At 39.0% G+C, this 12,422-nt stretch overlaps 1 protein-coding gene across 7 annotated transcripts in view; it reads right to left on the bottom strand.

The window, feature by feature from the left end:
* TTC29 (tetratricopeptide repeat domain 29) overlaps positions 1 to 12,422 on the bottom strand; it is a 195,116-nt gene that overhangs the window by 93,042 nt on the left and 89,652 nt on the right. For all 7 annotated transcript variants that reach the window (XM_053257260.1, XM_053257261.1, XM_053257258.1 and 4 more), the window contains one exon: positions 358 to 449. In XM_053257260.1, the coding sequence (XP_053113235.1) occupies positions 358 to 449 (92 nt within the window). The remainder of the gene's footprint in view (positions 1 to 357; positions 450 to 12,422) is intronic.

Raw genomic sequence — 12,422 nt, forward strand, 5'->3', positions numbered from 1 at the left:
TGTTATATATTTTTGTGCTTTCGGATTTCAAACCTGCAAGATATGACAGGATGTCTATTTTTCAACCATGTCTTACCTAAACTTTTTGAAAGGCAAAAAACAAACAATGCAACTTTCAATTTTGTTTACTATCACAGAAGTAAGTTAGCATTTCCAAATAAATGCTTTAACAGTAGATAGACCTCATGAGATATCCTAATTCAATTAATGTAGAATTGAAATGTCACTTATGGTTAAGATGGGATTGCTTAACATTTTAGTAGTCAGTAATAGGAAGCAACGGACCTCTAACAATTTTACTTATTTCACAGTTGAATGCATTTACAGAGACAGCAAGACAGGGATGTGCTAACCTACCTTAAGAGGACCTGGGCTAAAGCTTGGAATGCCCTCGCTAGACCAGTATAGTCTCCCAGCATTTTGGATATTTCCAGGTAGGTATTTAGGTTCTGTAAGACAAAGAAACATATGAACACTATTAGCCATTTAAAAAAAAATCTTTTGCTCACGTTGTGGGACCAGCATTGAACTGTACTGACGACAGTGATGTTCATTTGGCAATATTTACATAAGATGCTGTGTGCATGCATGCATGTGTTTGTGTATAATTGTTACACTGAACAGATATGTACATCTCTAAACATTACATATATACATGGACTGTCTGGCTTAATAAAAATGTATCACTATTTAGCATATTAGAAAGCTAAATAAATAGATTCGCATTAACAAAACAATTTAAACAATTTTCCAGTTGTGCATGCTTGCCTTTATGAGAAAACACCCTAAAACTCCATTATCTGTATCCACAGGTGGCATAAGTCATTCAAATACAATCACCTTATAATAGATGCTATTATAGTCCAATGGTATTGGAGATAACTACATATTTTCAAAAAGGGGTTGTCTTTAAAACAAGCTGTTGTATTCCAATTTATGGCATGTACTTCTAATTGTCTTTGCACAAAAGTGATTTGTTAATATTCATCTGGAATGCAGTCTATTAATGTGACCTCTTCTGTAAGCAACGGATTACAGCTGCCACAGTGAAACATATTATCTTAATTTAATTTAAACACTGACATAATTTGTATTGCATAATTTCCCTTTCTATCAACTTTTTTCCAATGAGGAAAGCATATATATAATTAAATCCCATTTCTCCCTCACTGCCTTCCTCCCATATCCTTGACCCAATCTCTTATGCACATGAGGACAGTCTCCAAAGACTATCTATGGAAATCCTTTTTGCACATTTTCAAGAAAGGATTAGTGAATGTCATTTACCAGGTGTGAAGGGGGATGGGAAGGGAAAGAGACCACACAGGAGAAATCTACTGAAATCACGAGGCTTGACTGTCTGCTCAATGTACTCTATGTGGAACACATGCAACCCAGACCAAACTAACCTTGGCCAGAATTGTTTACATATCACTTAATAGAGGCCAGAAGGCAGCCTTTTCTAAGGAAGAAAGCCACCTAATGGCACAGCGGGGAAGTAACTTGTCTAGGGAGTAAGAGGTTGCTGGTTCGAATGCCTGCTGGTATGTTTCCCAGACTATGGGAAACACCTATATCGGGCAGCAGTGATATAGGAAGATGCTCAAAGGCATCATCTCATATTGCATGGGAGATGGCAATGGTAAGCCTCTCCTGTATCATACCAAAGAAAACAACATGGCTCTGTGGTCGCCAGGTTTGACGGTACAATTTTACCTCTAGCTGACCTGGATGTTGTGTTTGTTTTTTAATAGTGATGGTGGTGGTGGTGATTGTGGCCAACCTGGATATGATCCACTTTAGCTTTGAACTGCTTGCAACCTGGAATGGACTTTGATCTGTTGGTTCTGTGAAAAGGCAGCAATAAGGCACTGGGAAGCTCTTGTGGATCTGTAACATGACCAGTTTGAATCTCTCAACTAATAAGCAGAGACAAAAAACCCAAATGGCAATGTAAAAGAGTATCAAACAACGATCAAATCATTTTGCTGAACTGGCAAAATGTCTAGTTTCCTCTAGTTCTATGACTTATAAATGTTATTTTGTCTTCATATTTGGCTATCACCACAACTCCCCTGTTCACCAGATAAGTCTGGTTTAGGCTACGCAATGGTAGGGTGATATTCTCATTTTTTGAATAGCTGTATATGTATTTCAACACTTCTCAGTATGCATGACTACTTTCATAGATGTTTGTACATTTTCTCAATTCTTTACACAGAACAGATTTCTTATTTGTGTCCCTTGGGTGAGTATGAATCAGAGCTACTGATATTGTCAGGGCATCAGAAGAAAAATAGATAATGCTAAAACAATTCTAAAACCACCAATTTTCACATTATAAAGTCTCTTCCACATCACTGTGAAGGAAAAATCCTCGCAGCTGACTCAGGTGTTACCAATGTATTAATGTCTATTAAAATTTGCCAACAGCCTGAAGCATCCAATTCAGTAAATCTAATTAAAGTCTTCTAGCACTTCCATAGAAATGTATAAGGTTTAATAGTATTTGTTGGACAAAAAGGCACACCTCAATGCACATCCATGGAAGGTTTTTTTTAAAAACTAGAAATAGGAACATAGCTTTATGTAAGCAAATACATATGTGGCTCTAATATGTCTATACAGTAACAATTTTCAAGTTTTAACACAACCCCCCCTGCTTTACTATTAGTTAAGGAGGCATACAATTCTCCTCAGAGAATTAGTCACCAGAGCATAAATAATCACATACTCTTCAATTTCAGGGAAGCCAACCTGAAGCCTTCCTCACCTAAATGTAACATATCCCTATTTAAAACAGCCTTTGTAAAACTATATCAGAGAAATTCTGATAATTATTTTGATAAACAAAATATTCATAAAAGGGAATAATTAGTATATCTGCATGGTAACAATGAAATTTGCACATTATAGTTATAAAGGTATGCTGCTTAGATATACTGGCTGACATACAGAGCAAGGATGCACCAGTGCAGTGAGAGAGCAGAACTTCCCAACTAACTACATCGGAGCAGCAGAGAAGTGGCAATTTTTGATGCTCTTCTATGGAAGCATAGGAAGTCATTTGGGCTACCTGAATTTATGCCCGCAATAACTGCACAACATTCTCAGAGACATATTTTTGAATGGGTGTGTCAAAAATTGCTGCTTCCCCATTGCACCAGTGCAAGTAGTTGAGAGGTTCTGTTAGGCTGCTCTTTTGCTGCTCTGGTGCATCCTTGATTTGTACATCAGCCACCATGGCTAATGGCCAAATAAAATTCAACATTAAATGTTCCATTTTCTAGAGATTTCATTTTAGATTAAAAGTCATGCGGGGGCCTAATCTGGATCAGGAACTGCAATTTTGCTGCAGAAAATCATTCCCCTGAATCTGCTATGAGTCCTTGAAGATCATATCTAATTTGGTCCAAATTCTCTATGTATTACAGAATGTATCTTTTAGCCTTAATTCTCTTAAGAAACAATATGTATTCCAAATGTTGCCAACTTTCACTTTGGGTACTAAGTATTTCTCCAGGTCTGCACAACATATTTAAGATAAAAGTTGCCTTTATAGTTAATGAAAATGTACGCACATTCTATTTTCAACCATCTATGCTGTTAATATTATATGCATATTATTTTTTGCCTGCTGTGGTAGAGAGAGACTGTGTTTTACAAGGTTTAATACTGGGAAACAATACACATTCCAATTTCCAGTGCATAAACACAGGCATAGACCATTGCACTTGCCTCTTGTATGGAAGAGTTCTATAGCAAGACTGGAAAAATATTAGTAATATAAAGAAATAATAGCAAATATTGAAACTGAGCATTCCACCTGAATGAAATAATTTTTTAAAAAAAAACTGAGGTACAGACAGAGGTGATATAAAATGAGGACTGAAAATCCTGTTTTAGTAGAAATGTTTGGAATACTCAAACCCAACAGAAGGCTTAAATTGTATTTATGTTGTCTTAGCATTAAATATGTATTTCCAAGGTCAGATCTCAAGATGGAGGTCAGCTTCCATCCAGCATTGGAGCTGTAGGCATTGTCTTACAGCAGATAGGAAAACTCTCTTCCTTAACACTATCCATAAATCTATCTTAATCATCTTCAACCTTAAATTTCCTTCTGCTTTATTTGATAAGAATCAATGTATAAATCTGCCAGGCTCTACTGAATTCAACCCCCATCCCCCCCACCTGATACACTATTTGTCTTCTGGTTTAAAACATATTTTGCTGAAGTCTTCATGAATGTCTCATCTCTGTTCATGACTAGTGCAATTCTTTTGGCCTTCCGAAAATATGGTTTTCATCTCTCCCATTTGTGCAGAACTACCACCTGCTTTCATTTATCAACAAAATATTGCAACCACACGTCTCTTCCCATCAAAACCTTTTGTTACTAGATACTTCATGAGTACTACTCTAGTCCACATCCTCCCCCTGCCATGTCTCTGTGAATATGTAAAGGTACTACTGTCTAATACCTAGCAAATTCTTGCCACCTTTCTTGCAATCACACACAACTGCAATTGTAATTATGTGGTCTGCATATAGCAAATCTGAAAGAAAAAAACCCCACTAATGCTACCCTTATATTGTGTTATATAGCTATACTAAAATATGTACTTTGTGCAAAGAGAAAAAAATGTTGGGCAAACCATACCTTACAATTCAGCCTGAGGAGTACAGTATATTCAAAAACATACATGAGGAGTAGACTCTTATCAGAGAAATTGGTATAGCATGAAGACTGTAACAAGATACATATATTTGGAATTTTTAAAAAACCAAAATAATTTATATTAGATTTGATAGCCTTTGTTAACATAAAAATGTGGTATCAGATGCATAAGGGAAAAAATTACATCATACACACAGAGAAACCTCCCCCCCCCACCAATCTTTTAAGGGTTCATGCAAACACTTTCTACAAAAGGGTTACTGAAAAACAGGTTGTTTACCTGTAACCAATGATCTGGTAGTGATCCGTTGCAATAATAAGAATGAGTTCTGCGCCTGCGTGGGACCATACGGGCAAAATTGACTAGCTCCTTGAAGCACTTAGCCTCACCCCCTGCACGTGGTGCACTTGCTTAGTTTGGGCGGGCTAGCGTTTTCTCCTCAGTTCCTGAAGGACCGACATTTGGATGCAATAATCGTATGGAACCAGTTGACAGTCCAATAAGGTAAGTAGAAGTGCATGTTTTACAAAAATATGAGTAGTCACTTTGCATACTGCAGTGGGGCAGGCGGGAGCATCTTATGACTGCAGAGGATCACTACCAGATCACTGGTTACGGGTAAGCCACCTGTTTATCGGGATCGTGATCTGTTGCAGCCATAAGAATGGGTGACAACAAGCTGTCAGTCTGGAGGGGGTGAAGTATGCTATAGTAATACTCATTCATTCATTCATTCAGTCAGTCATTCATTAATTCTTTTTATATACCGCCCTTCCAAAATGGCTCAGGGTGGTTTACAACAGGATAAAAACAATTAAAACCAGTTAACAATTAAAATCAAAGCTATAAAAACACAATAAAACCAATTTAAACATTCAAACAGCTAAAAACCCTGGAAAACCAGGGAAACCATTTAAAACAATTTAGAATGGTTTACAGTAGTTTAAAAATCCTGGAAGACCAGGCCAATTGGCCAATTGTTGTTGTTTTAAGGCCGTAAAGTACTGGAGACTTGGCGAGAAGTGGCAGAGTACGGTTGGAAACCGTGTTTCTGTGCATACAGTCAAAATCTCTAGTGGACACAGCTGAAAGCTCGAGTGGACACTTCACGTTCATTAAGGAGGGTATAATTTTAAAGCCTATCTTCCAGGCAGTTAGGTTGAGAGTCTTGAAGTTGGGATGATGGAACCTGCTTCCCTCTTGAGTCAGAAGATCTTCGTGTTGAGGCAGATGCCTGTGGTGACCCCTCAATAGTCTAAGTGCCTGTTGAAACCATGGCTGCTGTGGTCACAATCAATATACACTTTGCACCTTCCTGTAAGATTTTGGCCAGGACTCTGTTCAACAGAAGGTAAGGTGGAAAGATGTACAGAAACTTCTGTCCCCAGTGGAATTGGAAGGCATCTCCTCTGGAGTTGTGGCTGATGCTGGAAATACTGGGGGCATTTCTTGTTCATTGCTGTTGCGAACAAGTTAATCTCTGGGGTGCCCCAAGCCCAGAGAATCAGTTAAAGATATGCCAAATTGATCCCCCATTCATGCTGGTGAAGAAGGAGTTGCGACCTATTGAGGTGATCTGCCAGAATGTTGTCCTTGATATGGTATCCATGGTCTCACAAAAGAGACCCTTCCCATCAAAGGGTAGGTTTTCCACACAATCCTTCATATCTGGTTGAAGTGCAGTGGAATGGGGCCAAGCGTGTCTGCATAACGTGATGGCAATAGTCAATGTGCGGGACTCAGTTTCTGCCAGGTGCTTGGCATTGCTGAGTTGTTGTCTGGTCAGGAGGGTAACGTTGGAATAGACATCATTAAATTTAGCTAGGAATTCCTCTGGGGGAAGATCATTTTGCTCCTGATGCAGCTCATCCCAAATGGAGTGGGTACATTTAGCAAAGCAGGCAGTGTAGTTTGTAATTTTAATTCCTAGGCACGAGGTTGAGTAGATCTTCCAACTCAAAATGTACAATATTTGACCCTCTTTATCTCCAGGCATTGTATGATGCCTGCCGGTTTTGGATGATGAAGCACAGTCCACCACCACAGAGTTGGGGGAAGGGTGTTTCAGTAGAAAGTCATTATTGTCCTCCAGGATTCTGTATAAATTTTCTAAATGTTTGGAGTCGGAGCAGAGGTCTGAAGAGCTGCCGACGCGGCCTTGCAGTAATTTGTAGCTGTGAAAATTACTGGCAGAACTGGCAGGTGTACTGGCTGAGTTGGAGCTGCCAAAGCAAAGAACTTGTAGACAGGGTTGTCCACATCTTGAGTTTGCTTTTTTAACTGCAGACCTAAAGCAGAAGCCATCTCCAAAAAATTTTTGTGATAGGAACACATCTCCTCATTAGGAGACATGTTGTCGCCTGGCACCACCTTAATAAGGGGGTCATTGGGATGCTCTGAAGAGGATGTTTTGCTGGAAGTTGAATCAGACTCATAATCATCTGTCAAGATGACAGTACAGGGTCCCGAAGAGTCCAAGTTCTTGTTTTTTGGTGACTGTCTGCATCATAGCAAAGGTGGTAAGCATCACCATTTGTGTAGGCTGAGATTTTTGAGGATGTGGTCTTGGCACATCAACAGTTTGTGTCACCATATATGTCAAAATAACAGGACACCTAGGCATCCAATTATCCTCTTCTGTTCTCAGAAAAGTGACCTGCGTCGACATCAAAATACCCATTGAGGTTGGAATAGGTAGAGGCGTGACTTGGCGCCATGTACACCTCAACCAGGCAGGCTGAGCATTTTGAGGAGCTAGTCTATTCTGCCCGAATGGTCCCGTGCAGGCACAGATCCCATTCTTATGGCTGCAATGGATCACAATCCAGATCCAGGGGCCACAGCAGAAAGATTCTGGCTGACATCTTGACATCAGCCAAATGTCATGTTCAAAGACATGCTGGTGCTGCTGAAGAGTTCTTGTCTTATGCAGCACCAGTGCTAAAGTCTCCAGATAGAGACTTTACTTAGTCAGTCTCAGGAACTGTGACAATATCTATGCTGATCCCTCCTAGTTCAATGAGGAAAACAAAGATAATGGATTAGAGTGTGTGGCACAATATTCCTTATTTTTGCATAACTGGAACATCTGAAGAGTATTCCTACAATCACACTAATTTCCATAAGAGTAAGTGTTTAACTAAGCACAGGGGTACAGTGAATAAGATAATTCCCTCACATATTAAAGCCTGAATATAAATCACTACATGCCAATATACTGTATAATTTTATGTAATGCCATTTACAATGTCACTATTGGTGTTTGTGGGTTTATACCAGTATGTATGAATGCAGAATCTTATTTATTTATTTAAAACATTTATACACTGACCAAAACGGAAGTCTCTGGGCAGTTTACAACAAAATAATAAAAATAGATAAAACAATTAAAACATTACAGCAATTAAAATTTAAAATGTTAAAACTATTAAAAACACAATTAAAACAATATCTAATTAAAAGCCTGCATGAACAAATGTGTCTTGACCGCTTTTTAAAAAGTTGTAAGAGATGAGGAGGCTCTTATTTCAGCAGGAAGTGTGTTCCAAAACCTCAGGGCAGCAATGGAGAAGGCTTGTCCTTGAGTAGCCACCAGACGAGCTGGTGGCAACTGCAGATGGACCTCTCCAGATGATCTCAGTGGGCAGTATGGTTCATAGTGAAGAAGGCATTCTCTTAAATACCCACGGCCCAAGCTGTTTAAGGCTTTATAAGTTATAACCAAAACCTTGTATTTTGCCCAGAAACTTACCAGCAACCAGTGTAGATGTTTTAAGATAGGAGTGATATGGTGTCTCCGAGATGACCCAGAGACCAACCTGGCTGCCGCATTCTGAACCAACTGCAGCTTCCGGACTACATACAAAGGCAGCCCCACATAGAGTACAAGTCTGGAGGTGACCAGCAAATGTACTACTGTTCAGAGGTCATTTATCTCAAGACTAAGCTTGCATATCAGCCGAAGCTGATAAAAGGCACCTCCGGCCACTGCCTCAACCTGGGACACCAGGGAGAGCTTTGTGTCCAGAAGTACCTCCAGACTCCGTACCTGTTCCTTGTGACCCCATCCAGAACTGGCAGATCAAAATCCTCTCCCGAGTTCCAACCCCACACAATAAGTACCTCCGTCTTATCTGGACTCAGCCTCAGCTTGTTACCTCTCATCCAGCCCATGACTGCCTCCAGGTAGGCATTTAGGGAAGTAATGCCTTCTCCTGATGATGCTGACATGGAGAAAAATATTTTTTCTCCTGAAGCCTAGGATTGACAATCACCATCTTTACCATATACAGAACCAGAATATATTAGGTGATAAGTGCATTAAGCCAAAATGGAAAAACTTATTAATGTATATTTTGGGAGATTACAATCTTAAGATAACACAAATTTATGTGATTTAAATATAAAAAGGCCTTGCTTTTAGAACAAGGTTAATGATACTAAGCAACACCACTATAACACATATACTATGTACCACACACCCTCCTTAAACTCTCGCATTTTAAATCACTATCACATTTTTATTGGAAATTCATTTATTTCAATTTCTGACAATTTAGTGTTGCTCAGATATTTTGCAGTCAGTGAGCAGGTAAGATGCTTCTGCTTCCTTTACAGTTCTTGAACATGATTCAGACAATCAACTGCAAAATTAGTCAAAGACATCACTAGCTAATGCATTGTGACAAGCATGGCAGTAGCAGGCTAAAGACCAGACTGGGCAGCATCTTCCAAGGATATTTTCCTGGAGTCACAAGAGGTGTTGGTAGACAAATTGATGCAAGGGAGAGAGGAAGTGAAATGGCTAGTTTCACAAAAAGCAGAGACTTCCAACTTCTGGAAAGAAACATGTTCTTTCTCATACTGTACATCTCCTACAATTAAACACTTTGAAACCTCAATACATTTAGCAGAAAACATGCCCAAATTAGAATTTTGTTGAAGTCAACACTGAATATAAGTTCCCCAGGTTTTGAAAATGCCTCTCCTAGCTGTTGTCTTGAAATGCCTCCACTGATATGGGGTATCCTTTATTTCTCAGCAAAATAAAAATAAAGCTGTCCCTGGGCCCCTTATTACAATACACGATAATGGTTAAAATACAGTACCAAGAGATCACACCTGCCCTATAGCAAGACTCTTGAGAAGATCCATTATCATTTCTACTTACTCATACTAGAGAGATAAGACAACAGTCTAGAGAACTGGTATCATATTTGATCACTGCAGCAGGGATCTTATATGGAAAACACTGGAGAAAAAGTATAAAGGAGCGGAAATAGTGGGTGTTTATTATGCTGCACTGGCTCAATTATCTAATTATGTCAGACTGAAAGAAGAAGAAGAAAACATACTGAACTACTGGTTACTATTTATAAACATTTGAAAGAACAGACACACTGAAGTGGCAGATTAGTGCATTCATTTAAGTTATTCTAGGATGGAAGTTGTACAGATGAATTTTATATACTTAAAACTTTTAAATAAAATAGAATAATATAAAATTTTATACTGTAGCAGAATCATTTTCTTTAAAAAGAAGATGGTTTCTATACAGCAAAAATTCCATATTGTTTTGAAAACATTTAGACAATAGACTGTTTGTTATTTCAATGTAATTCTTGTGTGCTTTCTCAGACATAAAAGAATCATTTACATTAAGAGGAATTTTGTTAATTACTATGCCATGATCTCCAGCATTTTCACAGATAGTCTTCTAACACCTCTATTCACTAATCACCATTATTACACATTGTTGAAAGTTCTACTCCATCTGCTTTGTGCTACATTCATTTACGCTGGCATAACTAGTCCTACATTAATTTAAAATTAAAGAAGGTATTTGTTCTTTTCATTAGGGATAAGTTTAAAAAAAGAATCCAGAACATTTTATCAACAGTTCAAAATATACTTCACCAATTGCAGTGTGTGAACTGGCAGGCTGTGCACTATAGACTGTTTAAGCACACGCATACTCCCTAGAGAGAAACTGAAACCTCAAGGAAAGAGCTAATATGAACTTACACTAACACATTTTTAACAAAGCATCATTCAAAGAGCAAAATAGGAACAAAATAGTGAGGTCATTCACTTGACCAGGTGTGCGGGGTGGCAGTGAAAGATGGTTGGACTCACCTTTCCCCCAGATGAGCGCCTGACCTTGCTGGGAGCATGGATCATGCTCCCAGATGATCCGTGCTGCATGGCGCAGTACAGAGCTCTGGAAGCCAGGACAACACATCCCAACTTCTGGATATCCCACAATGTACAGTGCAACATGTGCAAAACATTGGGGGATTCTACCAGGAGACGGGTGCTCTAGGCGCCCATCTCTGTGTCCGCAGGGACTGAATGTAGCCCCAGTGAACATACTAACCTGGAGCCTGGGTTAAGTGCTCACTCGAGCCCTTAACTCTGGCTAAGAGCCTGGTTTCAAAGTGGGGCTAGGCAGCGCTGCCCTGCCGGGATTGGGCTCGATCCTGGTGGTTCTCATGCACAGCCTAACCCAGGCTGGGCTTCTCTATTCTGGATTAGGGTGCACGTGAGAACAGCCTCAGTGATGTAACAGGAAAATGTATCAGACAACCAGGTGGTAAACTGAGATGGGTGGAATATATACTCATGTTTGGCAATATTGACAGACTAAAAGGCAGAATATAAATGTTCTAGATAAATAAGCTATGCCATAACTCTAATTAGATATATGTAAGCTACTGAATATATTTAAATAGGTTTTGTATAAATTAAAAAGGTAAGTCTAAATGCTTGCAAGCAAATAATCAGTGCTTCAAGAGACAGAAGTCACATGAGCAAAGAGGTTTGGATTAATTTTTAAATTATTTTCATGGCTACTAATCACAACAAAAAAGGCCATATTTAATATTCTCAACACATTCAAAATTCTACCATCCAACTTAATTGGCAACTAATACATGAAGACATCCAATTCATAGCTTATGAATTGGCACATTTAAATCACAGACATAAAGTTTCTAATTTGTGCACATGTTTCAAACAATAGAATATCCCAGGAAGTGAAAGAGGCAAATTTAAGGGGAGAAATGGTAAAATATCTATAGCATCTTACTGCTCAAAACATTTTTAACTAATCCTTCTCTTTGCAGAGTTTCAGTTGTGGAATGGTGAACATTTTGGAATTCAAATCACCCCAGATGTGTAGCATTTTGTTGTAGATTGACAAAGAAGGTCTACCTGGGGATGTAGAAACAATGTTTGACACCCTGACTAATGAAGAACTAGTGCAATGGGGGAAGCATTATTGTAGCACCAGTGCTTCTGACAAAAATGCCTTCTACAAAATGGGGATACCCTTGTAACAACCAGTTCTCATACAAAGGATTAATGTCCAAGCCTCCTACCCACTATTACACATTGTTGAAGAATGGATTCCACCCACTACATGCTCTGCACTGCTCAGTGCCTTAATATTGTGCACCCTTTACTCATGGTTGTACTAGAGACCTGAGGCATTCATCCACTGTCTTGGAGATTTAATTTCCAGAACTGAATCCTGAAGAATGACAACTCTAGCAACTCACATGAAAAAAAAAAAAAACTGAGCAAGGCATCCCCAGGAAGCAAAAATAGGGGCAATGATTTGCCAGGGATATATTCTGGAAAATAGGGACTGTCCCTGGTAAATGACAGGTGGTGCCTATGCACCTAGCTGATAAGAATCTTGTTCCTGCATCTCAACTGAAGAGCAAGTATTTCCTCTCC

The sequence above is a fragment of the Hemicordylus capensis genome, chromosome 5, assembly GCF_027244095.1.
Source record: "Hemicordylus capensis ecotype Gifberg chromosome 5, rHemCap1.1.pri, whole genome shotgun sequence".
NCBI lineage: Eukaryota > Metazoa > Chordata > Lepidosauria > Squamata > Cordylidae > Hemicordylus > Hemicordylus capensis.